The sequence below is a fragment of the Branchiostoma belcheri genome, unplaced genomic scaffold, assembly GCF_001625305.1.
Source record: "Branchiostoma belcheri isolate BF01 breed outbred unplaced genomic scaffold, Haploidv18h27 scaffold54, whole genome shotgun sequence".
Taxonomy (NCBI): Eukaryota; Metazoa; Chordata; class Leptocardii; order Amphioxiformes; family Branchiostomatidae; genus Branchiostoma; species Branchiostoma belcheri.
In genome coordinates, this window is record NW_017804176.1 from 1,007,578 (window position 1) to 1,034,918 (window position 27,341).

At 40.5% G+C, this 27,341-nt stretch overlaps 3 protein-coding genes and 1 pseudogene across 6 annotated transcripts in view; 1 reads left to right on the forward strand and 3 right to left on the reverse strand.

Annotated features, from left to right (window-relative positions):
- LOC109481230 (nuclear receptor subfamily 0 group B member 2-like) overlaps positions 1 to 10,274 on the reverse strand; it is a 24,489-nt gene extending 14,215 nt beyond the window's left edge. Inside the window, exons 1-2 of one of the 4 annotated variants that reach the window (XM_019783771.1) lie at positions 10,141 to 10,274; positions 6,095 to 6,776 (exon numbers count right to left, since the gene is read on the reverse strand). In XM_019783771.1, the coding sequence (XP_019639330.1) occupies positions 6,095 to 6,761 (667 nt within the window). In that variant the 5' untranslated portion in view covers positions 6,762 to 6,776; positions 10,141 to 10,274. Of the gene's footprint in view, positions 1 to 6,094; positions 6,777 to 7,088; positions 7,183 to 7,880; positions 7,964 to 8,141; positions 8,268 to 10,140 lie in introns of those variants that run through there. The other 3 variants (XM_019783772.1, XM_019783774.1, XM_019783773.1) reach the window with 3 other exon arrangements.
- LOC109481232 (proteasomal ATPase-associated factor 1-like) lies at positions 9,942 to 20,359 on the reverse strand. Its single transcript, XM_019783775.1, has 11 exons — positions 20,237 to 20,359; positions 19,749 to 19,789; positions 19,425 to 19,528; positions 18,804 to 18,893; positions 18,525 to 18,623; positions 17,615 to 17,765; positions 16,934 to 17,128; positions 16,189 to 16,280; positions 15,579 to 15,694; positions 15,154 to 15,236; positions 9,942 to 10,095 (listed from the first exon to the last, which is right to left on the reverse strand). Exons 1-11 carry the CDS (start codon positions 20,323 to 20,325, stop codon positions 9,944 to 9,946), a joined length of 1,212 nt encoding a protein of 403 aa, XP_019639334.1. The 5' UTR covers positions 20,326 to 20,359; the 3' UTR covers positions 9,942 to 9,943.
- Positions 20,360 to 21,007: 648 nt separating this feature from the next.
- On the forward strand, positions 21,008 to 26,110 carry LOC109481237 (arginyl-tRNA--protein transferase 1-like). The gene is made up of 13 exons (XM_019783779.1): positions 21,008 to 21,124; positions 21,479 to 21,542; positions 21,755 to 21,817; positions 22,047 to 22,132; positions 22,546 to 22,812; positions 23,225 to 23,322; positions 23,481 to 23,576; positions 23,806 to 23,934; positions 24,166 to 24,198; positions 24,343 to 24,524; positions 24,903 to 25,002; positions 25,454 to 25,571; positions 25,815 to 26,110. Exons 1-13 carry the CDS (start codon positions 21,034 to 21,036, stop codon positions 25,988 to 25,990), a joined length of 1,503 nt encoding a protein of 500 aa, XP_019639338.1. The 5' UTR covers positions 21,008 to 21,033; the 3' UTR covers positions 25,991 to 26,110.
- Positions 26,111 to 26,135: 25 nt separating this feature from the next.
- Positions 26,136 to 27,341, reverse strand: part of LOC109481236 — a 9,018-nt pseudogene continuing 7,812 nt past the window's right edge.

Below are 27,341 nucleotides of genomic sequence, written 5' to 3' on the forward strand. Positions count from 1 at the left end.
CTGCTGATGGATTTATTAATGTAGTCTACATTGTAATACCTTCAAGGTCAACGGGAGTAAGGCATGGCATTCCTTCCCACCCCCCTCCCAACACCAGACACAAAAGCGTCCAAGCTATAAAAATTGAGCCAACAAAGCCGAGGATTGGGTAGATTTACAGGGACTTTCTAGGTTAACAGCCACATGGTTGCACCGCCATGGGAGCTTCCCTGGCGATAGAATACCTGAAATAAAGATAAAATGAAGCAGGTGCAAGGATAACTGTGGGAGCCTGATATTGTGTTAATGTCAACATGTCACCCAGAGGGCCATCTCATGGGAAAAGTATGACACAATCTAAATATAAAGCATGTCTCTGGGCTGGGGAATGCAAAACAAGTGTTTAATCTGTGATTTGCAGCTATAAAGGACACCACAGGGCAGGATACGGCAGAGTTCTTTATGACCTTGACAGGCAAGGCAGGATCGACCGCCGTATTTCCTGCCCTGTGCCTGACGAACAAACTCACCTGCCACCTGAACGGGCAACGTCCTGACGTCCACCTGACAGATATAACACCAGATAACCAAAAATAATTCACCTTTCCATGACCTGCCAATCAATGAGTTACTAATTAACCAGTAGTAAGAGTTATCTGGTCTGTTTGCAACAGGCACTGCCTTAAGCTGTGCCTGCCACCCCAGACCTTGACCTTGGGGGCCTTGAGTTCTAAGTTTAATGGAACTGCTGGAGTGAATGCTATCCTCAAGGTGACAGGAGACGTGACCAGGGTATCAAACGCCTCTGCCGCGTGCACATCCTTGACACGTATGCTCCGAGCCTGCGGGCGCTGGCGCGAGGAAACTGTGAGCGCAAACTCCGTGCTGAAAACGATAACCTCGTGGTACGCTTTGTCTAATCATGTTTGCTGGAACACTGCAGAAGATGAACTTTGTCTCCACATAGATTGGATAAACTGATATTTTTATGACATACTAGCTAATAGTATATCCTGAGGGTAAACTAAGCTAAACTTGTACACTTATCATCTAGAACTGCACGAAAATGTCAGTGTTGTGTATATGAACATGCCTCGTTACTTTAACTTTTATGGTCAAAACTGCTCAACAAGACCAGTCAGGGGTCCGATAAAATCTGGTCTATGTGGAGTGTGGACAGCTGCCTGGTCACTATAAACAGTATTAACTGGCACTGGTCTGAATGGGAAAAATTATCTCCTTGTAAGTTGTATAAAGGACCAACAATTGGCCAGGTGGTCCCTGGTATGTTGCCTACTGTCACTCGTACTGGTTTGACTGTATATTGAAGTTTTACACAGTTGATTATGATTAGATATAAACAACCAACTAAGGTCATCTTTGTCTCGTTAGACAATATCATCTGATCCATATCTGATAATGTTTACATATACATAATGTTTACACACAAACTGTATATCCTGTCTGTATCACCATGTGTCCTGCTGAGTACATTACGCAATTTCAGTAAAATAGTTGAAATGAGCTGAAAACAGCTGAGTTACATGCATATGACAAATGCATACATGCCAAGCGACATGTAAAATGCTCTAAAGTTACATGAAAATTTCCACTGAGCAAAAAAATCACCACCGAGCTATAAAATCGCAACCGAGCGGTGAAAATAACTGCGTACATGTGAGTTTGATGCTGGCTTCCAAGGTAATACCAACTCGAGAGTCGTTACTCCCTGCAAGGGAGCTATAGTTACAACCTTGAAGAGGATAACCTCCTCGAATATTTATCTTGAAAGCAAAGGAACGACCTTCTCAAATACTTAAGATCTATTAACCTTTATCCGCCGGGTGACCTTCAACAGCGGACCTTTCCCAAAATATTGTATTTCATGAATAATAAATAATCTGCGGGATTGTAAAGGCCACATGAAGCATTTTCAATTCCCTGTACACATCCGGAGTGTGCATACCTAGAAGGATTTGCAAATTTGTCGTACTAGATCCGTTGATGGATAAATTTTAATCACTATAATGGACTCACACAATTGTTTATGTACTCAATATAATTATCACAACCTTTGTAACGGTTTTAGATCAAGGGCGATGAGGATATTAGTAAATTTAACGGACATCAACTGCCAAATTTCAAACCTGAACAATTTACAGGTACCGGTACATGTAAAAGACTTCTCTTTATGCAAGATGCTTGGAGGGAGTGTGTACAAAAAAAACAAAAAAAATTAGTTACCTGAACCAAACGTATTAAGATAAGAGTCTTAAGAAGCAACATTTGATAACATTATCATCATCCAATATCACCACTGCTGAATCAGAATGAGCATGGACGCCCCTATAGATGACAACTGATTACAAAGTAAAGCCAAACAAAGGAAGAGATCCAATTTAAACTGTCATGAGCTTCTCCTAGCCATGCCAAACACATGTGGTGTCTTTCATTGCTCCTTCCGAGTAACGAAATACTTCTGAATGTTCACAGTAGGCAATCATAAGTCTCCCATGACTAACAGTAGGATCTATTTTATTACACAGCAATTTAAAACGACTTGATAGTTGATTGATCAAGTCATTTTGTGTCATGTATATATAAGCAGCCGTCACAACTAACTGACTGTGTAATACACGTACCTAAAAACAATATACATGTACACTCTAATATACCAGTGGACTACTTCAGACATGTGTCAGTTTCAGAGCATTTTCCCATTAAATAACCGTACATCACTCACAATCTAAGGAAACACTTAGCTACAAAATAAACTGGATTTTCCTATCCTCTGCATCTTTTGCAATCCTATTCAACTGGTGTTATCACACAAATGTACCCAAGGATAATTTTATTTTTCTTCTCCGAAATGTCTGACTCTTCCGAGAATTGGTCCAGTTGCTAGATTTACATGTACATTTACGTACCCTGGGGGGGCTACATGCAGGTCTAGACGCTACAGGTGAGGCCTCGTGTGTCGAACCGGGCGCACGGCAAAACCGTGTCCTCAAATACAGTTCAAGGTGACAAAGCATCATGGGATACCTGATCCGCCCGCTTCTTAGAAAAACAACAAACAGTCGACTTCCCTCCGGCCATTGGCGGTTGACCTTGAGCACATTAGAGGTCAAGCTAGTAAAGACCTATCATTATGGAGCCATTGTTCCTCAAAACTGCCGAAGTGACTGTTACGCTTATTAAAGTGCAACCAAGGGAAAAACAAAATAATCCAACAGACAATAAACAAGCTAATAGAAGAGGAGAGTGCAACTTTAAGATGGCTCTTGTTGCAGCCAGGGACCTGACTTGACCAGACCTGTCAACCTGAAGTGTTAATAATCACCATGAGACCTTGGGAATACTAAGTACTATACTAGTAGTGGGCCTTCTGTTCTTGAAGCTATTATCATAGTCTTGGCTCTTCGAAGGCACTAGAATATAAGTCTAGATAGACAATGACATGTACCTGTCTGTAATACAATATACTGGTTTATAAAAAAAAAGATAAGAAAAACATTATTGTGTTTTTTGAAAGCCATCAGAATGTCAACCTTGGCTTCAGTGCACACATTAACCTTTACCACTACTGAGGGAGCAGCCAAACAATCTGACAGACAACTTACTGGTACCGGGTAACACATTATATAAGTGGGTAGATTCGTCTTCCATTGCCTAAAAAGAAGAAGTCAAACCCAGTAAAACTAGTACCATGTATGTTGTAGAATATAGTATAAGGCTAGACGTAGATATAGTCTCACATACCACTGTATTTTCTTTCTTATGTTGTTTGTAACTGCAATTAGCCCTCGGGAAACTATTTGCAATAAACTTTCTATTATAATAGAGGCAGGAGGAAAACTGTTTAAATGACTGTCTAGTTTTACTAAGAGATAATTTTGGCTGACATGATCAGATCTGATGTGTCTAACTGAAGTGTACCACTGGTAATAAATAACGTTATCAGGTAAAATGGCTTGCATATTTGCAAATGCTTGATGACATTACTGAATAATCGTACATCATATGTTTTAGATAAGAAAAGTGATAGATGTTTTCCCACAGTTGCTTGACCAGAGCTGTCAGAGTGAAGTGTTAATAATGTTATCAGGAAAGGCCAGACAGATGACCCTGACACCCCGGCACTGTTGTCATAACCTTGGGGTCAAAGGTGGCTCCTCAAGGTCAGCCAATCTGTTATAGAACACAAAAGAACTAGGCCTGATGGAAAATTTGAATTTTCCACTGGTTCCTTCAATTCCAGTATCAAAAGATGCAGATAAAGGTAAAATGCATAATGTTCTGCAATAACGAAACTAAGAAACCAAGGCAGATCTAGAGCACATCTGTAAAACATAGCAGATTAACAAAAGTGGGAAACCTAACATCTATTTTACTGATGTGATAATCTCTAGATCAGTGCTTTCATTTGTACTTAGTAGTTGCGGATAATTTGGATTGGCTCTGAAACTACCAGGTAAAAGTTTTTATAGCAAGAAGTGAGAAATGCCATCTACATGTACATGTACTTTGTTCTAACTCCTTCTATAACAGTGACATATAGACTGAATCATTTACAAAATGTCAATTAGTTTAAAATGTTCTTTGTGCTTTATAGTTGATCTACCGGTAGGTCATTATTTGCTAAATTAATGATTTTGTTAGACAGGTAATGACTAAAATTAACTCTCTGAACAGAGGTTAGACTGGAGCCTGTTTTGGATGTTATATACTAGTAGGCATTTTAATTTGTCAGCCTTTCTATATATGTCATCTTTTCCTTGGGTACTAGTACTATATACACTGGATATACACTGGTCTAACCTCTGCTTGGAGAGTACTAGACTGGTCTAACTGATCTGCTTGGAGAGTAGTTGACTGAAACTGCTTCCATTTGCTCTGGAGACATATCATTAATTTTTGCGAAATTTAGGGCAAGAACCATGTGCTTCCCTTGACGTACACTGGTGACAGATGTTATGAACAAAGAAATCTGCTGCAGAAAGAGACACAATGTTCAATCATCTTTTGAAGAAAATCTTGCAGGTCCGGACACAATTACGGTTCATTAGATACCAATTCAATTGCTGCATTCCCAAGGACAGAGTTCAATGACCCGTAGAGTTCAGTGACCTGTGTATTGGATATTATGGGATGTCATCAGTCTTCAACAGACAACCAATATACATCCAGAGTAACAATACCAGCATAGATGGCACAGTGTATATCTGAAGGACTTTGGGATTCAGATCAATCTGTTTAAAGTCTAGAACAAATGGTTCCACAGATGCAGCCGAGGTAACAGTATCTACAACCAGGGAAACATGATAGTTCAAGGACAAACAGTATCCACAAAATGAAAGATGATATCCACTTTATCTTATGAACAAACAGTATCCACATAAAGCTGTTTTATGCCCATATCTTGTAACCATGTTCATATCTTTATATCTATGTCTATCTACTTGTAATTACATGTATCTGATGGTTAAAACATGTATCTAAATAAACATTAGTTTGTTTCTTTGTTTGTTTTGCATAATTGGTAAACAGCCTATGGGCATGACAGTTTCGTATAGAGCGAACAAGCTGCAATGACTGGTACCAGACTGTAACAGTAAGACCTGAACCACTTTTGCAAGGGAAAACATGTTGAAAAGTGTTGGGTATCTTCTTCAATGTGCTTGAAGTGTGGGTCTCACCTAGACCTCCAGCTTTATATCCCAGTCATGACAACCCATTCATATTATGATAACACTTAGATATTAACTGCGATCCTATGGATAAACTACCTTAAAATAAACATTGCCTTCTAACCACTCATGGGGTCATTTGGCGTGTTTGGTTCAGGACCAAGAGGTCCTGGGTTCGAGTCCTACCCACGTCATTGATCTTGTGCCCTTGGGAAAGGCTGTTTTTACCTTCCTCCCTTCACTCAGGTGGAAATGAGTACCTAGCTTCGGTTAGGGATGTCCCTCGGATAGAACTTTAAATGGAGGTCCCGTGTTTGGGGAAAGCCACACCCCACGCATTTAAAAGAACCCACCACACTTATCGAATAGAGTAGGGGACCTTCCCGGTGTGAACCTGTAAACATCGACAAATAAAACAAACTGACCTGCGTTAAAGAGGAGTGCAGCCATCAGGTAGCTGTACTCCTTCATGTCCAGGTCCAGCACCTGGCAACGCTCCACAAAATTCTGTATCTTAGCAACCTCCGTTTCCGTGGGAACGCCATCTACCGACGCCCGCAGCCTCACGAAGATCTGGCTCTCGCGGTGGGAGGCCCTGTCGCCCTCTGGTGGCTTGGAGATGAACTGCACCCCGCCTCCTCCTGTCGGCTCGGTGGTAAAGTGCACCCGGCTCTGCGCCAGCCCCACCGTGAAGAGGTCGGACCAGCCGGAGGTCAGCAGCAGGGCGCGGTCGTGGGGACAGAGGTCAGCGTACGCCGGAAGGTTCTTAACGAAGGTGAGAGTTCTGAGCAGGACCTGGCAGGCTTGCTGGTGCGCAGAGCTGGGGTTCCTGAGTGTGACAGCGGCGGGGGAAACGTGCGAACAACAGCCACACGGACACAGCAGGCCGTGGTCGCCGCATGGGTCGCTGCCTGGGTCTACACCTGGGTCGCTGACTGGATTACATGTACGTGGGGTGTGGGGTAAACTGGGAGGAACGTCTGAGGTGGTGGGTGTGATGAGCAGGTTGTAGAGGATACTCTTCTCGAGAGAGAGGGACTTGGAGGGACAGCGGTCACACGCATCGGTCATCTCACTCAACTGGTCAGCCATGGCAGGGACGTATCACTGTGGACAGAGAATAACATGGTAAGCAAACAACATGACAGACAAGTTTGTAATGACTGCTTGTCACTGATGTTCAAAACATGTCATTGTAACAACGGAATAAAACCTTCACCTGCGTGAACTGAATACAACCCAAATGTGTATAATATATATACATTTGTACCTCGTTTGAACAGATAAAAACAAGCTTGTTGTTCAGACCTGTTCACCATCAATGTTCAACATGCAAAACTCTGAAAGCGCTTGAAAGAATAAAATGATAAGCTGGTAAAGGGGTCAGTTTTCATCAACCAAGTACATGTACTTCTTTACCAAGATCTGGAAACAACATTGTTAAAATGCAGTTATGTAGCATCCTGCTGCAACACTGCCAACACATGATAAATGGCTGTTTGCAGAAAAGCCATTCATTTGACAGGTGCACATGTTGGCATGTGAGAGGGTAAAAAATAACTGCATTGTGAATGAAAAAAATTAATCTTCCAAAGTTAAAGCTTTGCCAAATTTGGGTCAGCTTCATGATTCTTTTGAGGAAAATCCACGAGGAAAATTATTCGTCATGGAGTAGAAAGTACAATTTTTTTCAATGCTGCACCCCCCCTTATATACATGTAGGAGTCAAGTGGTACAGTCTGAACTCTGATAATGATGCAAGTTGCACTCTGCCAATAACAGGAACAGATCTATTTTTGACGTACAAAAACAGAATGTTGCAACAATTCCAAGAAAAGACCATAATCTGATCCCATGTCTATATACATGATACATGAGCTGAAACGTACACAGTATGCATACAATGTTTAGGCCCAACTAAAACCAACACTATTGACTATACTGTAGATGAGCAACACTGATTTCTGTAAATCCACCCACATACTACATGATACTGTCCTGGCAGAAAAACGCTTCAGACATCAGACATTACCAGAACAAGATAAAGGCAATAACGATTCAAGACAGCCTGGGTGCCATCCAAGATGCTAGGGGCAAAAAAGACTGGATGTCTTTTGAATTATGAATCTAAATTTTCCTCTCAAGGATTAGTGAATATGGCTATGATTCACTTCTCAGATCACATATAAAGAACCATTGAAACACACTTACAGATGAAGGCTAGCTGATAACTGTAAACGTAGCAATCATTCATCTCTCAGAGCAGTCACACATACATGGCCATACATGTATATAGAGATGATGAAAGAATGGCACCGACAAATAAAGAAATTGAATATGCTTATAGATGAAGACTTTAACTGATAACTGTGAGCTTCAAATATCATTCCTATACTCACTCACTATACTCACTCATATCCTGTAGTATAATGAATATCCAACATGCCAACATGTACATGTACATGCACTTGCCTGTGGAGGAGCAGTTCTAACCCCAGCCGACCTCCCCACACAGTTCCGAGTTCATTCAACCCAAATGAAAGTTGTCACAGCTGGTTTGCACGCCTGCCAGCGCTTTATAAACCACCCCAAAATGTATGTATGCATTTAGGTCAACACTTTATAAATGTGCAGGGACAATTAGGTACCACCAGCAGGGATGTGTGAGAAGGTCAGGGGTCATGGTGATCCGTCATGGCCACTGTGACCTTCAGCACACAAAGGTCATGTTCTATCCAGGTCTGGCTAACCAGGGCTGCTCCAACAGGACCCCTTGGTTTGCTGAGTCGTTCAGGTCAAAATCGAATAACTGAGGATACAGTCACCATGCACCATCATATTAACATTTATTGCTTTTAACCCACTTTAACATTTTTATCGCTTTAAAAGCGACCATAATGGCCTAAGAGTGTACTTTTGTACATTTTGAAGGTTATACAGAAGGTTGAAAAAATCATATAGCATTAGCCAACATATCGTTATAAATTTTAATATTTCGTCATTCCTACACGTAGCGAAGATTTTAAGGAGGATGCAGGGTCTTTCGAAATTGTCTTTCGAAACCTAAACTTTCTTCCTTGTTCTGTTGATTTAATACATTCCACATATAGGCACAGTACTTCTGTGTAGTGCATACTTCCAAACCAGAAGCCATCTGAATTCACCTTGAGAATTCTTAATCTTCAAAATGATTTGTCCCTGCTGTGATTTGTACCCCAGAGCTGCCTTGTACCTGCCCTAGGAAACATTAAAGCTAATCCCTCCATCCATCCCCTTGTCATCATGATTGATCAGATTGATAAACACCCAGGTTTCTGGAACAAACGGCCCCTAATGTCCCTTATGTTCAATACTGGAACACCTCATTGAAATGCGCATCATGGTCGGAGCCGGAATCCACTCAATATCAAGGACGTTGGGTGCCTCTAGTGACCTTGACAATCAATCTTACGCCCACAAAAACACTTCTCCGAAATCCAGGCTCTGCTAAAGAAGATTGGTTATAGCAGAGCCGGGAAGCAGCTGATGCTCTAGAACAGTAAAGAGGCTCTCCATCTAATTGTTTCAGTTAGCAAGCTCAAAATGAGCCTCCCGTGAACTGACTCTTCTATAATAGGCTCAATGAATAGTCAGAAATTGGCAAAAGCAGGGCAAATAATTTGCTACAGGAGAATTAGCCGGCCAGGGAATGGCTGCCCTTTACTGGTGAATGATTCCTATTTAGGACAATTTCTTCCCATTTATTCATCTGGCCCAGAGAGGGGACCTTCGAAGGCTTTTATCCAAAAATCAAGGCAAATGAGCACATCAATGGCACATTGTTGTTGATTATAGACACAAAGTGCAGGACCATTAGGTTGTAATCTGATACATTGTAATCTGATCTGGCCACAATGACTACTGCAATTCCTACTACTATGTTCTTAGAATCCACTCCAGAGATATGCTTGTAGGGACAGCACTGTGTGATCTGGAGAAAATAGACCCTATAGTAATCTGATCCTGACATGATGATTACTGCCTAGTCCTCCCTGTAGCCTTGCCCAAAATCTATAGAAAGCATTTTCTGCCAAGTAGGTCATAGATGGAGACTGCTAACATCATAAACATGAGCTCCAACTACATGATAATGGCTCAGTACATAATCATGTAATCACAGTGCTGCCACAATACTTTGCACAATGATCTCTAGTCTAGATTCACTGACACCCTTTATATAGACTATGTCCCTCTCTATGAATGAGAGTAAACCATGCCCCATCCTTGCCTGGACTCTACAGCACATATTTCCTGACCACACCATCCCTGCACGCAGAGTAAACACGGTTCCCACAGGCTGCCACACGGTACACAGGGTCGCAGTCTGGACCTGTCAGCTGCACAGGTAACGTCTCCTCCATCCCTGGCAGGAAGCTGGTCCCATCACCTGGAAGGAGGAGGGAAAAATCTTTAAGGAAAACACAAGACTTACCATACAGGAGATGTACGTGGAGACACACACTGGCACTGCACTTTTGTTTGGTCAGTGGCTGGAGTGACTAGTGGGCAGTGTCCTACTGACCCCTCACTCTGGCCAGATGGGCTGCTGGTCATGCGTGACACACTACACGCCCTCCCTGACAAATAAGGACAATTGCCATGGCAACACATCACCATGGAAACAACAATTGTGGGGCAGTCCATTTATGGGGGGTAGACAGGACATACTTTCTTATTTTAAAACACTGCCGATTCCTCTATATACATTTATATCAAAACATAATGTGTATAGCATGTAATATAATACAGAAAGAGCTACACAAATAATAAACACCCTGGATACCATATACCCATATACCCTGGATAACATATATCTGTCTAAAATTGCTAATGGTTATCTGATGACACATGAAGACATCATTTTGATGTCACTGGCCCCATTTTTAATGTTACTATTGTAAGGCTGTTCTATTTTTACCTCACATACATTGTACATAAGTGGCAAAGCTAGAGGCAATTGGTTGTCACTTCAAAATAACAAGGTGTCTTCAAAGGGTTTTCATTTCTCTGTGAAACACTGGGGTTTTACAAACAGATATAAGCAGGTGTTTTGAATGTTCTTTAATGTATTGGACAATTAGAGGGAGATGTTTTCTGGATGGCAGTGGAGATTACTGGTCTCTTTGTTCCCCTGTTCTCCCACTGTACAAAGCACCCACAATGGTAGCATTTACACAGGCAAATCTCAGAGCTGTAATTAACCCAGTTCTTGATGGCCCAGTTCATCAGTTCTCTGGGGAATGCTTGAAAGCACACTTAATGATCCCTGTGGAAAAAAGGTGCTGCATGTGGGTGTGTATGTGATTACTAATCTCCAGCTAAATCTTCGGGTAGCCAAGATGATTCTTAACCTCCTTGATGATATCCAACACTCAAGACAGTATCCGACCCTATACCAAAGCTTCGCACCCTATTGGATACTGTCTTGGTCATTTGGATACTGTCTTGGCTATTGGATACTGTCTTGGCTACTTATAGATCTGCCAGGAGATTATGGATTATGTGATTACAAGAAATGAACATGTAGAACAACAACACATGGAGTCCAGGCTACTGGGTGACACAGGCCAGAAATCGCAATATGTTTGACCTATTAATTCTTTTTTTTAAGGCAGGGGGTTGGTTATACCAAGGACATTATACACATCTGTGTATAATGTCCTTGGTTATACTGTTTCAGTTTAATCTGTTCTGCATTCCCAATCTTGCACACACAAATTGCTTTTTTAAAGTACATTTGATACAAGCAGTTCCAATAATATTCAATGTTCTGCCTCATTTGCAGGAAAGCATGAAATAGGTAGTCTATCAAAATGATGGTGGGACCTGAAGCAAATAACAGACTTTTCCTTAATCAGGAATGTTGTTTTGAGCTATACATATATTACATTATGATATATATTTATATATCAGTACAGGTATATAAATACATAAATGGCATGCTTTGTAACATACCATATAAAATCAATGTTCAGATTGGCTAAGCATGTATAATCATACTGTAAACAGTGTTCAAACCAATTTGACTTTAACTTTTTGGTGATCCTCAGATAATTTTAATGCTTGTCTATGTGGACAGGTGGTTACTACAGACAAGAGGTAGTATCCACCTGCCCACATAGACCAGATTCTATCAGCCCCGAGTGGTGTAAGAACAAGGAAATAGATTTGGAATGGCCTTCTCATCATGATCCGTCTTTTACACTAGATATCTGCACTGCTCCACTTCCCTGTGACAGGGTTAATGAATGGAGGCCTTTGGCCAATTTTCTCCTGATGACTTGTATGGAATTCATTTCTCAGGTAATACTCCAGCTCTCCTGGGAACTGCAGGGACAAGCATCAACTTTATTCACTTTGGCAGTTCACGTAGCGCCATGGCAGTCTTTAGAAAACAACACAATTATTCTATATACAGTACATATGTACGTCACGATGACGGCAGTATTAACATGTAGCCTGTGGTAAACAATTTTCCCTGACAGGGACTTGAAAGTTAAATTTAGCCTGGTTGCTATCTGACTTCGGCTCTTCACTCTTACTTGCCAAAAAAATCAATTTTTTGAGGAAGGGGGTGTAAGGATAAGTGCAAGCTCCCCAGTCCAAATCGGATATGGCAAATAGCCTAGCCTAAATTAGCCTCCTCCCCTGTCCACTCATAGGCCAATCAGTCCAGCAATGATGCTAGCAGTGAAATTTAGTCAGGCTAATTATTGATACTGTCTGGATCTGAGTTTATTTACACCATCTAATGTCCCAAGATGGGTGACAGTCTTTGTTTAGTCATTTTGATCATAGAATGATAACAAAATAGATTGTATCTCTGTAAATGACACAGATACATGTGCCTTGTGCAATACCATTGATGCACTGTACTAAAATACATGTACAGTATATACTGTACATATGAGAGTGTGAGTGTGTGAGTGAGTGATATGAAATGTACACTACAAATGACGTGTAGCTTTTTACATCCAGTAGTATACCAGGCTCAGGGCTGTGTTCTACTTGGATAAATTCCAACATGGTGGTGTCCTTCAAATATGATGAATGCCTTTCCCCATGTAAAGTGACCAGTGTTTAATAGCTGTTCATGCCCCAGAAACTGACCATTTTAGTCTACATGTACAACCCTCTTTGCAATGGGTCAACTAAATTTAGCCTGTCCAGCCAGTCTGGTGTGGCCCTTTCTGTAGTGTCCCACATTCTAGCAGCCCTAGAATTAGGCCAAGGCAACAACTGCCACAACATCTGTGTACAAAAGGGGCAAAAAAAAAAACTTCTAAGGCAGAATGAAATAGAAAACATCACAAGCTAGGTTTTTTTTCATGTGCATGCAACATCCTCTCTTTTGGTTCTATAGAAAAGGAAACCTAATTTCTTCCGTTTTACCACTTTTACGGTTCAGGAGGTCATTCCAGAAGGTCATCCTAGAAGTGGGTCAAGGACACTCCATTTCTACATGCAAACATCTGAAAAAAAACTGCTGGTGTTGCAGAAACGGCAGTTACTGTACTACATTTGTAGAAAAACAAGGTTCTCTGTCTTCTTCTCTCAAATCCTTGTTGGCCTGCAGCACTCAGAAACAGAAAAACAAGTTTCCTTTCATCTGTGCATAATTTCTGCAGGATCAAACACTCCCCTTCCATGTCTGTTTTTAGCCCTTAATTGATAGGTAGGCGTTGATTGCACAGCTTAAGGGTACATCTGTCCCAATTTGTAGGTAAATTAGCTGTTTTTCCGGCTTTGCATTTTAATTACATTTTCGCAGTAATCAAGGTTACATTGAGAAATGCAAGCAGTCACATTTTTGTCACTGTTGACATGCATGGAGCTAATGAATATTCATCATCACTATTCCCTTGTACCTCTTTAATATTTCTGCACATATGAACTGTCAATCCTATTTGCACTAGATGTTTTGATTGGCACACAGAGTAACAGCTTTGGATCTGTGTAATTACTGTAAATTGATGAAGCTGATTTGAGTTTGCAGAGGCATTTTGTAAGAGAGGAAAGTGGCCTTGGGGTTCACAAACTGACAATGAATTTTGCCCAATGGAAGACAGTGCACATGTTTGTAATGTGATGAGTTTGTAGTAAGAGGTCACTTTGAAAATGGTCTATAAAACCATAACAAAGATTTCACAACTTACACAACAGCATTAGTCCCATTTTGCAGGTTAGTAAGCACTGATTATATAACTGCTTGTCATGTGCTTACAGTTTTGCCAGCAAGCATTTCATTCACGACAGAGCCTAGCATTTTTCTATCACTTCCCAGTAAGTAAAAGATAAAGAAAGTATCCTCTGTATTTGCGCCGATAAGAGTTTGTCCTATTTGTTAGTGTTTTGATTGACAAACAGGCGACCAGGGTGGCCCAGTTTCCTGTCACTTGACCTATTTTGTACCCAGGGTTTAATTCATCAGCCCTGACCCACATACAGGAGAGTAAATACCACCTTCTCACACAACAACCTGGCCCTGGGACTGTTGGAAACAAGACATCATCAATAATGTTTGCATGTTTGTGTACCTTCTTCTGTTGGGGTATTGTATATGGTACATATTGTTTATCAGGAGAGTAAATACCACCTTGTCACACAACAACGTTAACCTGGCCCTGGTACTGTTGGACAGAGATGGAGAAACATCATTGATCATATTTGCCTGTCTGTTCACCTTGTCAACACTAATATATAGTAGTGCAGGCATATGCATGTGCAACTATTGGGGTATTGTACATGATGGTAAATGTACATGTATATTTGGAGAGTAAAATATACCTTCTTACATTGTATAACAACCTGGCCCTGGTACTGTTGGAAACAGATTGTAAAACAGGACGTCAAATTTGCCTGTCTGCACACCTTTCTAATGCAAATGTACTAATATTGTAGGCATACAACTGTATACATGTACACAATATATTGTATACTTGGAGAGTAAATACACCTTCCCACAACAACAACCTGGCCCTGGCACTCTTGGACACTGATTGGGAAAGAAGACATTGTGTTTGGGAATGCACTATCTGTGTAACACTGTGACAGTAAACCCATCATCACAAATGCTATAATTTAAATTCATTTTATTACTGAATTGTGCTGCTTGTTCAATGAGCTATGCAATGTTGGTGCAATGTACCCTAGGTAGTGGTGTATTAATCACATCCAGTACAATTACAAATGTACATATCTCCAAATGTTGTTTGAAATCAATACAGAGGCTCATGCCATATTTAATAACAAATAAATAGCTGATTGATATATGTTTATTAGTTTTTTTTTTCCATGAAAAAAAATTATATGCAAACCATGCTTTTATCTTAAATTACAGACCTTGGCTTAGCATTCATAGAACTTAGTTGTAACTTACCGAGTAATACATTGTAGTTGTCATATATATACTAAGTACTGAATAATACTAGTTGTTGTAACTTACTGAGTGATGCCAAGAACTCTGACTGGAAGGGAACAAGGCTGAGAACCGGGGACTCCGACAGTTGTACCAACTGGACAGGCTGTCTGCAGACATATATAATAACACACATCGTCATGGTAATTTACATTACATATTGTACAGTAACTCTAGTTCTCTAGGTGCTGTCACTGTTAAACTAGTCATTCCTTGAATTACTATTGTTTACTGTTTACTACCCCTGCCTCGTTTGTTTTGGATCATTATGAAATCTCTGTATTCCTCTGGTCATATGGTGCATGTGGACTGGACAATTTTGTCCCAGGCACAATATATAAACTTCCATACCTCCATTTGTACATTCAGCCCGTCCATGCAAAGTTGGTTATGCTAAGTATTTTAGTGAATCTTGTTGCTGGTAACAGTAGGACAGACATAGTAAGACTGACCTGGTGTCTCGGATGTCCAGCTCGTAGATTTTGCCGTCCTGACCGCCGCACACAATGCGGACAGACGACAGGAAACAGCAACAGTTCAGCGCAGCGGACGCAGCAAACTGGAAAACCTGCAGGGTGGAAAAACACAGGCATTGGTGGCTTAATTAATATTTTTTTTTATATAAAAGAACCTTAAAATGAACATCAGACTTGGTAAGTAAGAGAGAGTAATATAAGAGTCTTCTATCTTGCCATTTCTTTACAGTTTACTAGGTACATGTACATGTAGCTGGTGTGTTATGCTGAAGGGCGATAATACTGGCTATACCAATACAGATACAGTTGTAGTTAACTGGGTAGGGAAAACTTCTGGGAAGTCCTGGTGGAGTGGAAGCAAATTAACAGCCAGAAACTGAAAGCTGCTGTATCAACCTTCAAGTATAGATAGCATGCATGGCAAGTTGCAATGGAGGTCAAACTTCTTTTATAATCATATTCTCAAAATTATTTGCATAATGTTCCAACACTGCAAAAACTAGATGATGATGATATATAATTTTTTTACATATTTTTAGTCCCTTAGTATTTTTCTTTGACCGAACAAATCATAATGAAGACTTACAGGTTTTCTACTCTGTACACCGAAGGCTCTGAGTACTCCATCTTCACATGCGAGCAGCAGCAGCTTCCCTTCTGTCAGCACTTCTCTGTCAGCTGAGGAACACACAAAGTAAGAACACATGTCACTGACAAGGATGTTTGTTATAATAACACTTCTCATGTTTCTGGTGTTACGCATCAAATTGAAATGGAACACCCAGAAAACCCAGGAAATAGAAATATTGTGATATTTTAGTATTAAATGTTGTCATAATAACATTTCTCATGTAACTGGTATTACTCTTCAAATTGAAAGTGAACACCCAGAAAACTCAGGAAATAGAAATATTGTGATATTCTAGTATTAAATGTTGCCATAATAACATTTCTCATGTATCTGGTATTACACTTCAAATAGAAACTGAACACCCAGAAAACTCAGGAAGTAGAAATATTGTGATATTTTAGTATGAAATGTTGTAATAATAAGTTCTTAAATCTTATGTATCTAGTATTATGCATCTGATGTAAAGTGAGCACCCAGAGAATTGAGAAGCAGAATTGACTGCATAAGCAAAGTGGGAAGGCTATGAGATATAAGAAAGAACACTCATGAGGCATCCATGGGGAAAAGCAACAATGAAATAGATCAGTATTTTGGTCCCAACATCCAGACTATTGTAAAGCTGTGCTTAACCAAAATCAGATTTATAATTTTCATGGACAACATTAGCCAAAAATAAATCAGTAAAAACAATACAACTTACAGGGAGTTTCATCAGGTTCCCCCAGGTTGATGGAGTTATCGGGAACTCCGACGGCGCATCCGTTCACGGGACCACCACAGTCTGAGAAAGTCCCCAGGCAGCTGGCCGACCCACAATCCCACAGCTTCGCGGTTCCATCCCGCGAACACGACACGATGTTCCGCCCGCGCTCAATCACTGCTGTGTCCAGAATTCCTGTTGAGAGTAAAGTTAGTTATCACTCTCTGTGATCTGTATCTGTATAGCTGCCCTTCGGCGTAACACACCAGCTTTGCAGGCACACGGCATGGCAGCAGCTGGCTACACTACATTAAACTACTTAGTGTAGATGGATGAATTTTCATGAAAACCTTCTAAGCAGCGGTGGTGAAGACATAAACTCTCTGTGAAGTCTTTGATTGAAGGTAGCATGGGAGAAATCCAAAATCACATGGCCTTTTTATGATGGCAATAGAGGCAAAATCACATAGGTCTACATGACTGTCTTAAACTGAAAGAAATGTCTAAAACTGAAACTGAGAGAAACATCTCAAACTGATCCGAAACTTCTCAAAACTGAAACTTTATAAACTGACAGAAACTTCTTAAACTAACAGTCACATCTCAAACCTAACAGAAACATCTTGAACAAACAGAAACTTCTAAAACTGACAGAAACTTCTCAAATTGAGAGAAACTGACCTCCCTTGTGCCCCCTTAATGTGACCGGGCAGCTGCCGTCCTCAGCTGACCAGATCTTCAGCTGTGAGTCCATCCCACCGCTCAGGACCACAACTCCCGACGGGAAGAACTGGCAGGTGTTCACCTCACCTATGTGGCCTTGGAGTTCCCTCTGCAACTCATAAAACAGACATTATCATCCACAGAGCCTTAACCTTACCTATGTACCCTTGGGGTTTTCTCTACGACACATCAATCACAAATTATCAGCCAAAAGTCTTCAATTCCACTAAAGCTTGATGTCCTTGCAGCTCCCTCTGCAACATCTAAAACAGATATTATCAACCAGCAGGTGTTCAACTTGCCTGGTGCCCTTGGAGTTCCCTCTGGAACATTTGTTAAATGTCATCAACCAACGAATCAACATCATCTACGTAGTTTACTAGCGCCTCCTGTACATAAGGACTGGTACTGCAGGCTGCAAAGTACTAGTAACTTTTTGTTTTCAAACTTCAAATTTTGCAACCTACTTAACTTTACTGCAGCTCATCCTGCATTGTTCTTGACCTGACTGAAACCAAAAATGGATTTGGTCAAACAGTTAACTCAGCTTTCAGTGATGAATCTGTGCTATAGTAAGCTAGTTAATAAGTTTGAAAAAGTAAACCTGGCTTAGCCTGACTATTCTGTTGGCAGCCTCCCAGACCTTCATGGCTTTATAAATTATGTAGTACCAGAGTTAATGAACTGGACACTAGTTAATAAGTTAGTAAATAAGTTAGTAACAGCAAACCCGGCTCACCCTAACTGTCCCATTGGCAGCCTCCCAGACCTTACTGGTTCCATATGTAATACCAGATTTAATAAAGTGGAGAGTCTGGTTAATGAGTTAATTACTTAGCTAGTTAATAAGTTAATAACCCCGGCTTACCCTGACTATCCCATTGGCAGCCTCCCAGACCTTCATGGTTCCATCTGTGCTGCAGGAAACACCCAGGCCTCCACCAGAGGAGACGTCAAGACATGACACCTGTGTGTACAAACAATAAACAAACCGATACAAAACTGTATATGGACATAAAGTTAAAAGCAACAAGTCCTAAAACTTCAGTTTAAAGGGAGTTCAGTTTCATAGATGTCAACTAGAAAGAAGAATACTAGAATTAATTGATCATGAAGAGATCACAACTTCTTCCTATCATAGGCTTACCATTTTGCTGTGAACCTTCTGGAAGACAGCAGTGGGGGCCACAAACTTGGCACCACAGTTTTCACCTGGACAGGACACCACTATGAACCGCTGGAGGGGTACATGGAACAAAACGAACCTTAGTTTGTACACTTATAAAAAGTTACATGGTGTACTGGACCAAAGATGGATTAAAGAGGGGATCAAACAATTCCTAGTCTTTCTGCAATCTTTTGTTCATATACACATGCAGCTAAAAAAAGTAGCCTGATTAACCATCAGCTATTACTGTGAGAAAGCCTTAGCCAGAGGTCTACAACAGATAGTTTTTTTCGGCCAACAAACACTGTGGTGAACCCCTACACTTGGAAAGTTCTCTTCGTGGGTTATACTTGAACTTTATACTTGAACTTTATTCATCAAAACAACATTGCAGGCTGAAACAGCCTTAATTGTGTTGTAAATCACATGTACATTCACATTAACATTGTAATATTTTAGCGTTAAAAGATTAAGTGTTAAAAGAAGTATATTCGATAATGACGAATTGTATAAAATATCGATAACACATTAAAATATAGACAATAATTGAGTGGAACTCAAAATGTTCGAGGTGTGACTCTCCTGGAACACAGTACCCACCTTGGTGACCTCCCCGACCTGGAATCCTTCTGATGCAGTAACATAGACAGAACCGTCGTTAGACATGCCCATGGACTTCAGCTCCCCTTGGACACTGGGCTGGCCTAGCATGGGGAGGGGGGCATTAATTACTATAGTATGACATTTCCAAAACTAAGTAATACACCAGCAGTAAGTTTACTCTATTACAGATTACAAGGAATGTGATGATAATGGTTATCTAGTCTTAGGAAGAACAAATTTCTGATGCACGTTAATCTACATTGATCTGATATCCCTTAAGTTAAGGCTAAATTTGAGTAGAACAACTGGTTCTAGACTCACCCAGCCTTTTACAGCTCAGCCAAGCCTGCCCATCATTCTCCCTGAACAAACAAAGCCGTGGTTACAGTACAAGTGATATCACGTACGTGTCAAAACTTACTTTGTGTGGAAATGGTCATTCATAAAAATTTCTGGGAGTGGGACCAACCAGGTTCAACACACAAAATGTGAGCTTTTGAGCAAAAATAACAGTATCCTGGCAACTTCTGTGACCCTTTTGCCGATAAAAAGTTTGCATGTAACGTTATATCAGATCTGATTAAACCTGATTCTTGCAGAAAAAGAAGTTTCCAGAGTTCTGTTTTTAAAATTATTTGTTTAGTTTTGAAGGAGGGGGAGGGGCAAATTCAAGTGTGGATAGCCGCCGATATTTGTCACTCCTAACTGTTAGGTGGGTCTAAGAACTTCTTCAGTTTTTGCATCATTGTGCTAAATTGTAATTTTGTTATCTTGGCAGTGATATAGAAGTGGGTTAGCCGCGTTTTTACCTCAAAGCGTCCAGCCAGTCACTTTGCAAAATCATTCTCACCGCCATGTTGTCACCTGGAGTGACGTCACTTCCGTCACACTCCAGCATCCGACCTAACACCGAACTGAGCTGCTGCGGAATGCGGAAGTGCAGACTGCAAAGGCAATATCCAAATTATATCATCGTGGAATTAGGTAGGAAAACATGGTTCAAATCTGTTTTATAGGCAAGCATTAGGATGAAAGTGCTTCAGAAAAGTTTCTTTTGTAGTTTGGAAGTTACAATTTGTAGTGGTAAGGGCCGACTGCACCGTTATTATACCGGTTAAAGAGGGGGGGGGGCGTAAATAATTATAGAGAAAGTAGAAAACTATGCAGATAAAAAAAAAATAGGTCACAGCCGTTACACAGTTACAGTGTTAAGATGGGGACCATTCAAACTCATACTATTCGTTCAGTAATTAGTTGAAAAATTTCATCTTGCCATCTTTGTTGAGAGATTAATCACAGAAGAAATGTTTGCAGGACTTGACCAGTTTCAAGATGTTTTTTAAAAAAGTACTGCTTTACCTGGTGTGTAAATTATGCTTTAGGACTGCAGTACTATACTGGCTGACCAGATAGATACATATTGTTGAGCTGTCAAGGAGAGAGAGGAAGTATAGGAAATGACATGCATGTATGATAAACCATATTATTAACCATCTGTCACATATGTCTCATAATACCTGTCACCCAATCTAATGTTTACCTTTTTCCCACCTTGTTGCAAATTAATTTTCCCCATCAGCAGGAGACGGTGTAGACCTCAGTCATCATGTCTGGTCGGAGTATAGTGGAGTGGTTTGCAGAACATGAGGCGTATCGCTGCGGATACTGTGGGACCTCAGACACCAACTTTTCCCACGGTAGGCACAGATACGTAGTCTCAGTGTTAAGAAATTACATGTTCATTCCAATGACATCATTGAAAACTTCTCTATGCATCCAAGAACAAATTGTAGAGTATCCAACATTGTGCTCTGGAACAAAGAAAAAATGCTTACTGAAACAAACTTTCCTTTTGCAATCTCTTTTATTACCCCAGCTATGAGTATGAATAATTTTTCAAGCTTAGCAGAGCAAAATCCAGATAATATCCACTACCCAGGCTACTCTTTTAGACATAAATATGTAGGCACATGCATGAGGTAAGGTTTAGTACAAGTAACTCAGGGGTTACTGACCTTACGGTTATTGACCCTGCCTGTTGTGTGTTGCAGGTATGTGGGCCCACACCATGACCTGTCAGGACTACCAGGACTTGATTGACAGGGGCTGGAGAAGGTTTGCACCAATCATAGCTCAGTATTCTGGAGTTAGGATCATACTCATAGATATCAATTTTGTTTTGAAGTTTTCAACGGTAGTGTACATTCATGTTTCCTCTTTTTCATGTACTGTTTGATTGTATCTTCCCAGCACCTTAACTGGTGTATTTAGAACTTATCACTTGCTGATTGTACAAAGCTTAAGGACTTTTTACAAATCTGTTGCAGGAGTGGGAAGTATGTGTACAAACCAACCATGAACCAAACATGCTGCCCACAGTACACTATCAAGTAAGTCAACCCAGAATCATCAACTTCTAATAACAAATAGTCATTAGTATCCTGTTAGGGATCAGCGTGTAAAACTTAATTTATTTCTTTGATGTATGTAGTATATTAACCTTCTGCACACTACAGTACTCCACATAACATACTGATATTTATATGAACAACAGAACAATTGTTACAGCAGGTTGAAGGTTAAACTATGTGACTTAAGACGTTCTGTCCTGTCCTTCAGGTGTGCAGCTCTCCAGTACCGTCCCAGCCGGTCTCAGAAGAAGGTGATCAAAAAGGTGGCCAAACTGCTGGTTAATCCTCCAACAGGTTAGTTAGCCTTAAGCTTGTAGTTAAGTTAGTGATTTCAATAATCAAGTTTTCCAGAGCATGATGTAGCAGTTATCTAATACTAGTAATCCCTTTACTATCTAATGCTCCAGAGAAAACCTACAGACACATGGTTAACTAGTGGGAAATAGTAGCAATATTATGACTACATACATTTTGATAAGAAAGTTAATATTTTAAAAATTTCAACAATTCATTATTGAATAAAAGGACAAATCAGGAAGAATTCAGATGTTTAAGTAAGCTTAAAAGGTTTTGACAAGTTTTCTTCATCAGGCAGTGAAGGTGGAAAGCTGAGTATTGTTCCTAATTATGTACCCTTTACTTCATCAGGCAATGAATCTTTGAGGCTAGGTGGTGCTTCTTACTCAATATTCCTTTCACTTCATTAGGCAGTAAACCAGGGGAGCAAGGTGGTTCTGACTCACAGGGACCCAGCATGGTAGAAGACGTCCCCGACAAGCAGCCTTCAAACATCAACGTCCCCCAGGTGTCGTCAGATGCACAACAGGTGTCTTCAGATGTGCAACAGGTGTCAGCAGGTGCAGCACAGGTGAAAAAGTCAGGGTCAAGTCATGAAAGTCAAGGTGATGTGAAGGAAGGCGGTGCCTCGTGTGAAGTGGACAAGCCATCTTCAAGCAACAAAGTACCACGGGCAGGTACATGTATGCAGGGATACTCCACCCCCCCACCCCCACCCCCATCAAACTTACAATACCGGATAGTGTCTAAAGACAACTACAGTCAAACTGATGATTACAAGTTAGAATGACAAACAATTAATATCCTCATCAATACTAAAAATGCATTATCTAATCATCTATTCAGTCAATTTCACTAAGTACACAATGGCTTTAGTATACAAAATGAGAAAAAGGTAGATGTCTAGAGTACATGTACAATATATAGTACAATGTATATTAGTATCAGCTAGAGGGATGTGCAAACAAAAGAGGGTAAATTTTGGCTTTAGAGATTACAATCATGATTTGGTTGTACAGTAATTGTCGGACTTTTGCTGTTTCAGTGTTTAGAATGTCTCAGTTCACAAGTGTGCATCTATACTTCCAGGGGAAGGTCCAGACCCCTCCAAGCCTCCCTGTAAGAAAGCAAAGTTCTTAAGGAAACAGAGAAAACAGGAAAAAGAAGCCTTGAGACAATCAGCAGAGGTGGGGAAATCTTATTTCTCTGATTGTAAAATCTTGTCTGTGTTTTGGTAAAGTTGGCCCAGTACATTGGAAATGATATACAGACATAACCTTTCATTTTCACTGTCTCATACATTTATAAAATTTAATGTTTCTGTTAAACTTTTATTTGTACTCAGACTGCACAGAACCTGCCATGGAAGAAAGAACGTAAAGAAGACACCCAGAAGTCACTTGAAGACTTTCTTAAAGATGAAGCCTTGTCTAGGTTGGAGGTCAGTGTTTCATCATACATGTATTTGTTAATGATATAATGTGCCTTAAGAAATGAGTTGATGTTAAGTTTGGCTCCCTCCATAGTGGCCTTTAAAATTTGACTCAAAGGTATCCAGAAGTTTAAAGAGACTGGTGATGATAGTGCTAGTAGAACACTTGTTAATAACTGCTTTCAAATTGTTTCCAACTGTTTGTGGCCCCCCTCATACCTGTCTTCCCTCCCCACAGATGAGGCTAGTCCGGAGTGAACCTAATAGTGAGGAGTTTAGCCGGACGAGGATGGAGTCTTACGAGCTGTATAAAAAGTACCAGATAGCCATACACAAGGATGAGCCTGACAAGTGTACAATGAAGCAGGTAACAGATCTTTTATGTTTCTTTATCTATTAATTGGTTTGAGGGGAATGAAAGGTTGATCTTTGAATTGTAGCCATAGACACTCTATCTTTACTATTACGTTTATGGCAACAAAGAAAGTATAGAACATGTACATGTATGTGCGCATGAAGATCAGTGTTTCACCAGATGTAACAAAAAGACAATAGATATTAAGAATAGAGTTTCTAACCTTTTCTTTGTGTGTTTCAGTGGACCAGGTTTCTAGTGGACTCTCCCCTACAGGTAAAACATTCATCTGCCTATATGATATAATGTATCAATTTTAATTTACATTTACCAAAGTTCTAAATGATGTACCAGTATTTCTTGTCCACATCTTGTTATAAAGGCAACGTCTAATACAATATCCTTCCATTCCCTTTGTAGGAAGAGCACAAGCCTGGCCTCCCTGCATGTGGGAATGGTTCGTTCCACCAGCAGTACTGGTTGGATGGGAAGCTGATAGCAGTAGGAGTGTTGGACATCCTGCCGAGCTGTGTGTCATCTGTGTACCTGTACTACGACCCTGACTATCACTATCTGTCCCTCGGCACGTACTCAGCACTCAGGTGAGTCTAGATCTGTATACCTAACTATCTGCCAAGTGTACAGGTAACTCTACCTGTTCGTTCACTACTCTGAACTTACATGTAGGTTGTTGTCAGTCTTACATGTATGTACATATCGGCCTGGGTCTTAAATAGCACGTCTTTGAACATGTGCCCAAAATGTATGTACACAGATACTGGAATTATTCTCATCAATGATGAACTATATTCCACAGCTAGCTGTTGTGATTACATGTATGTTCTCAGCATCATTGTAGCTTCTGCATGACCTGTCCCTATCTTTGCTCTATCAACATGGCTGTTTCTATGTGGATGTATATTGTATGTTAATACATAACATGCAGACACAGTATTTGATTCTTCTGTGTTTGTTTCCAGGGAAATCTCCCTGACCAGGCAGCTGCATGAGACGGCTCCCAGGCTGGAGTATTACTACATGGGCTTCTACATCCACACCTGTCCCAAGATGAAGTACAAGGTAATGTGCCATTATATTCATCCTTAGATCTGAAAACATTGTTCAATGGCTGTAATACGTCACACCGAGAAAACAAGGCCCTTGTGCCACAATCACATTCGTTGTAGGTCATTGTACAATTTTGATGCCATAGAGTTGTCAGGCAGACTATGGCAGAACAAACAGCTACATTTAGGATCTAAGACAGCTGAATTTCGCAGGACACATGCATCATCCCAAGGATGCCTTCAGTTTGCAATCATGAGACAGTTGCATGGTGTATGTGACCAGGCCCTAACCCATATTGCATTTGCAACCCTTCAAGACACACTGAGGATATATGGCAATGCTGCAGTGTATGTTAGAGAAAAAAAAATCACTAAAACACACACAGGTAGATGGACACAAAAACACACACATGTACAGAAGAGCCAAAAGACCATGTACAGGAATGTGTTTTTCTGGTTGCCAGGGTAACTACGACTCGTCCTTCCTGCTGTGTCCTGAGGTGTACTCCTGGGTTCCTGTGGAGAAGTGTCGTCCTAAACTGGACGCCAGTAACTACGCCAGGCTGGAGGATCCTGGGAAAGGTACTGCACATCCAACAATAAACACTTCTCAAGTTACAGGCAGAATCGCGGAAACCCTTGGCTACTTTTTTATTTCTTGTGTCTTTCCAAGAGTGTTCCTATCATTTTCAACTGATGACTAGATTACAGTTGCATCATTTCTTTCTTGCTGTGGCTTGCTTTATGATGGTCCATTTGGAAAATTGATAAGATTTGGATTTTCTGTGTTTCCAAAGTAACAAGAGTGTTCCCATCCTTTTCCAGCTGATGAGAACGGTAACATTGACGTGAACCGCGTCCTGGTGCTGTACGAGCAGCAGCTCATGCCATACGCGATCTACCGGGCGATAACGGGCGGCAGCGACGAGGACGATGTCAGGTTATACGCCACGCTTGCTGGTAGGACGTGTGCGGAGAGAATCATCCTCTTCAGGAATTAGAAATGTACACATGCAAGTCTTATGGTTTATATACTAGTAATAGTAAGGAAACTTGGTGAGCAAATCTTACTGTTCAGTACATGCACAAACATTCAGTCTATGTTGATGTGCGCAGAATGGATCATTCTGGAAAAATTTGTGGATCATTCTCTTCAGGAATTTAGATGTACGATGTATGTACACACTACACATGCAAGTCTTTATAATGGTTAGCAAGGCCAACTTGGTGATCAATTCTTACAGATCAGTTGATGTACAAACACTGTTGTATTCAGCCTGATGTGTGCAGAAAGGAGAATTCTCTTCAGGAATTAGAGAAATCTTTATTGACACAACAAGCTTAAAAGTACAGTGACTTATCAGAAGGTCTTCTATAGCTACACCTATGAGCAAACAAGTGGGTGCAAATGAACTTATGTATAGACATGTGTGGATACAAATGTCAGCATTGAACTTACATACATTCAAGTGTATGGATCAATTAACATGTTGAGTTAAAGTATCATTTTCAATTCTGGTTCTAAGGTCTAAACATGTATTGTTTCATGTCCATGTATTTGTACCTGCATGAGCAAATCTTAGGATTAGTAAAGAATCTTGGTGATCAAATCTTACAGTTCAGTAGATGTACAGACTGAGACACTTGTATCCACTCCACAGGGATGTGTACAGAAAATTTGTAAAGTTACAGACAAGGCAGTCCACTTATAGCAACAAGGCAAATACAAAGTCAACAAGCAAACCTGGTGATGAAATATTTTTAAAGGCTTGTACAACAAACATAGCCATAGACACCAGGCATGTGACATGGACATCTTACTTTGACACTGACTGTGAAGCTGAGAATTTAGTGCATAATAATAGTGAATGTTAAAATGATTATCAAACTTTTCCTGGATCTCCCATACAGAATGTTGGGGGACAACCAACATCTATTTATTATGTATAAGCTTTATATATTAATTTTGTAGAATTATGACAGCTTCCAATTTAAGCTGCAATGTTTAGAATGCATCAGGTTTGTTGCGTGAGAAACTGTTTCTGTCCTTGTTTCTTACACATGCTGTGCCTGTGGTTAGAATAAATCTTCTGATAGAGGCTCAAGCCACAAGTTATTGTTCATAACCATTGCTATTAGCACTGTATTAGAGCTAATTTATAGCTAACCAGTCAATGTTATGACAACATAACCTGGGCCATCATTTGCACCACTCTCTCCAGTGGGCTCGCCACCTGAGTTGAACGAACCGCCTCCCCCTCCACAATGCCCAGAACTATCATCTCCTCTTCCCCCTCCAGAGTAGCCCCCACCACCTCCTCCTCCACCACCTCCCCCACCATACCCTCCCCC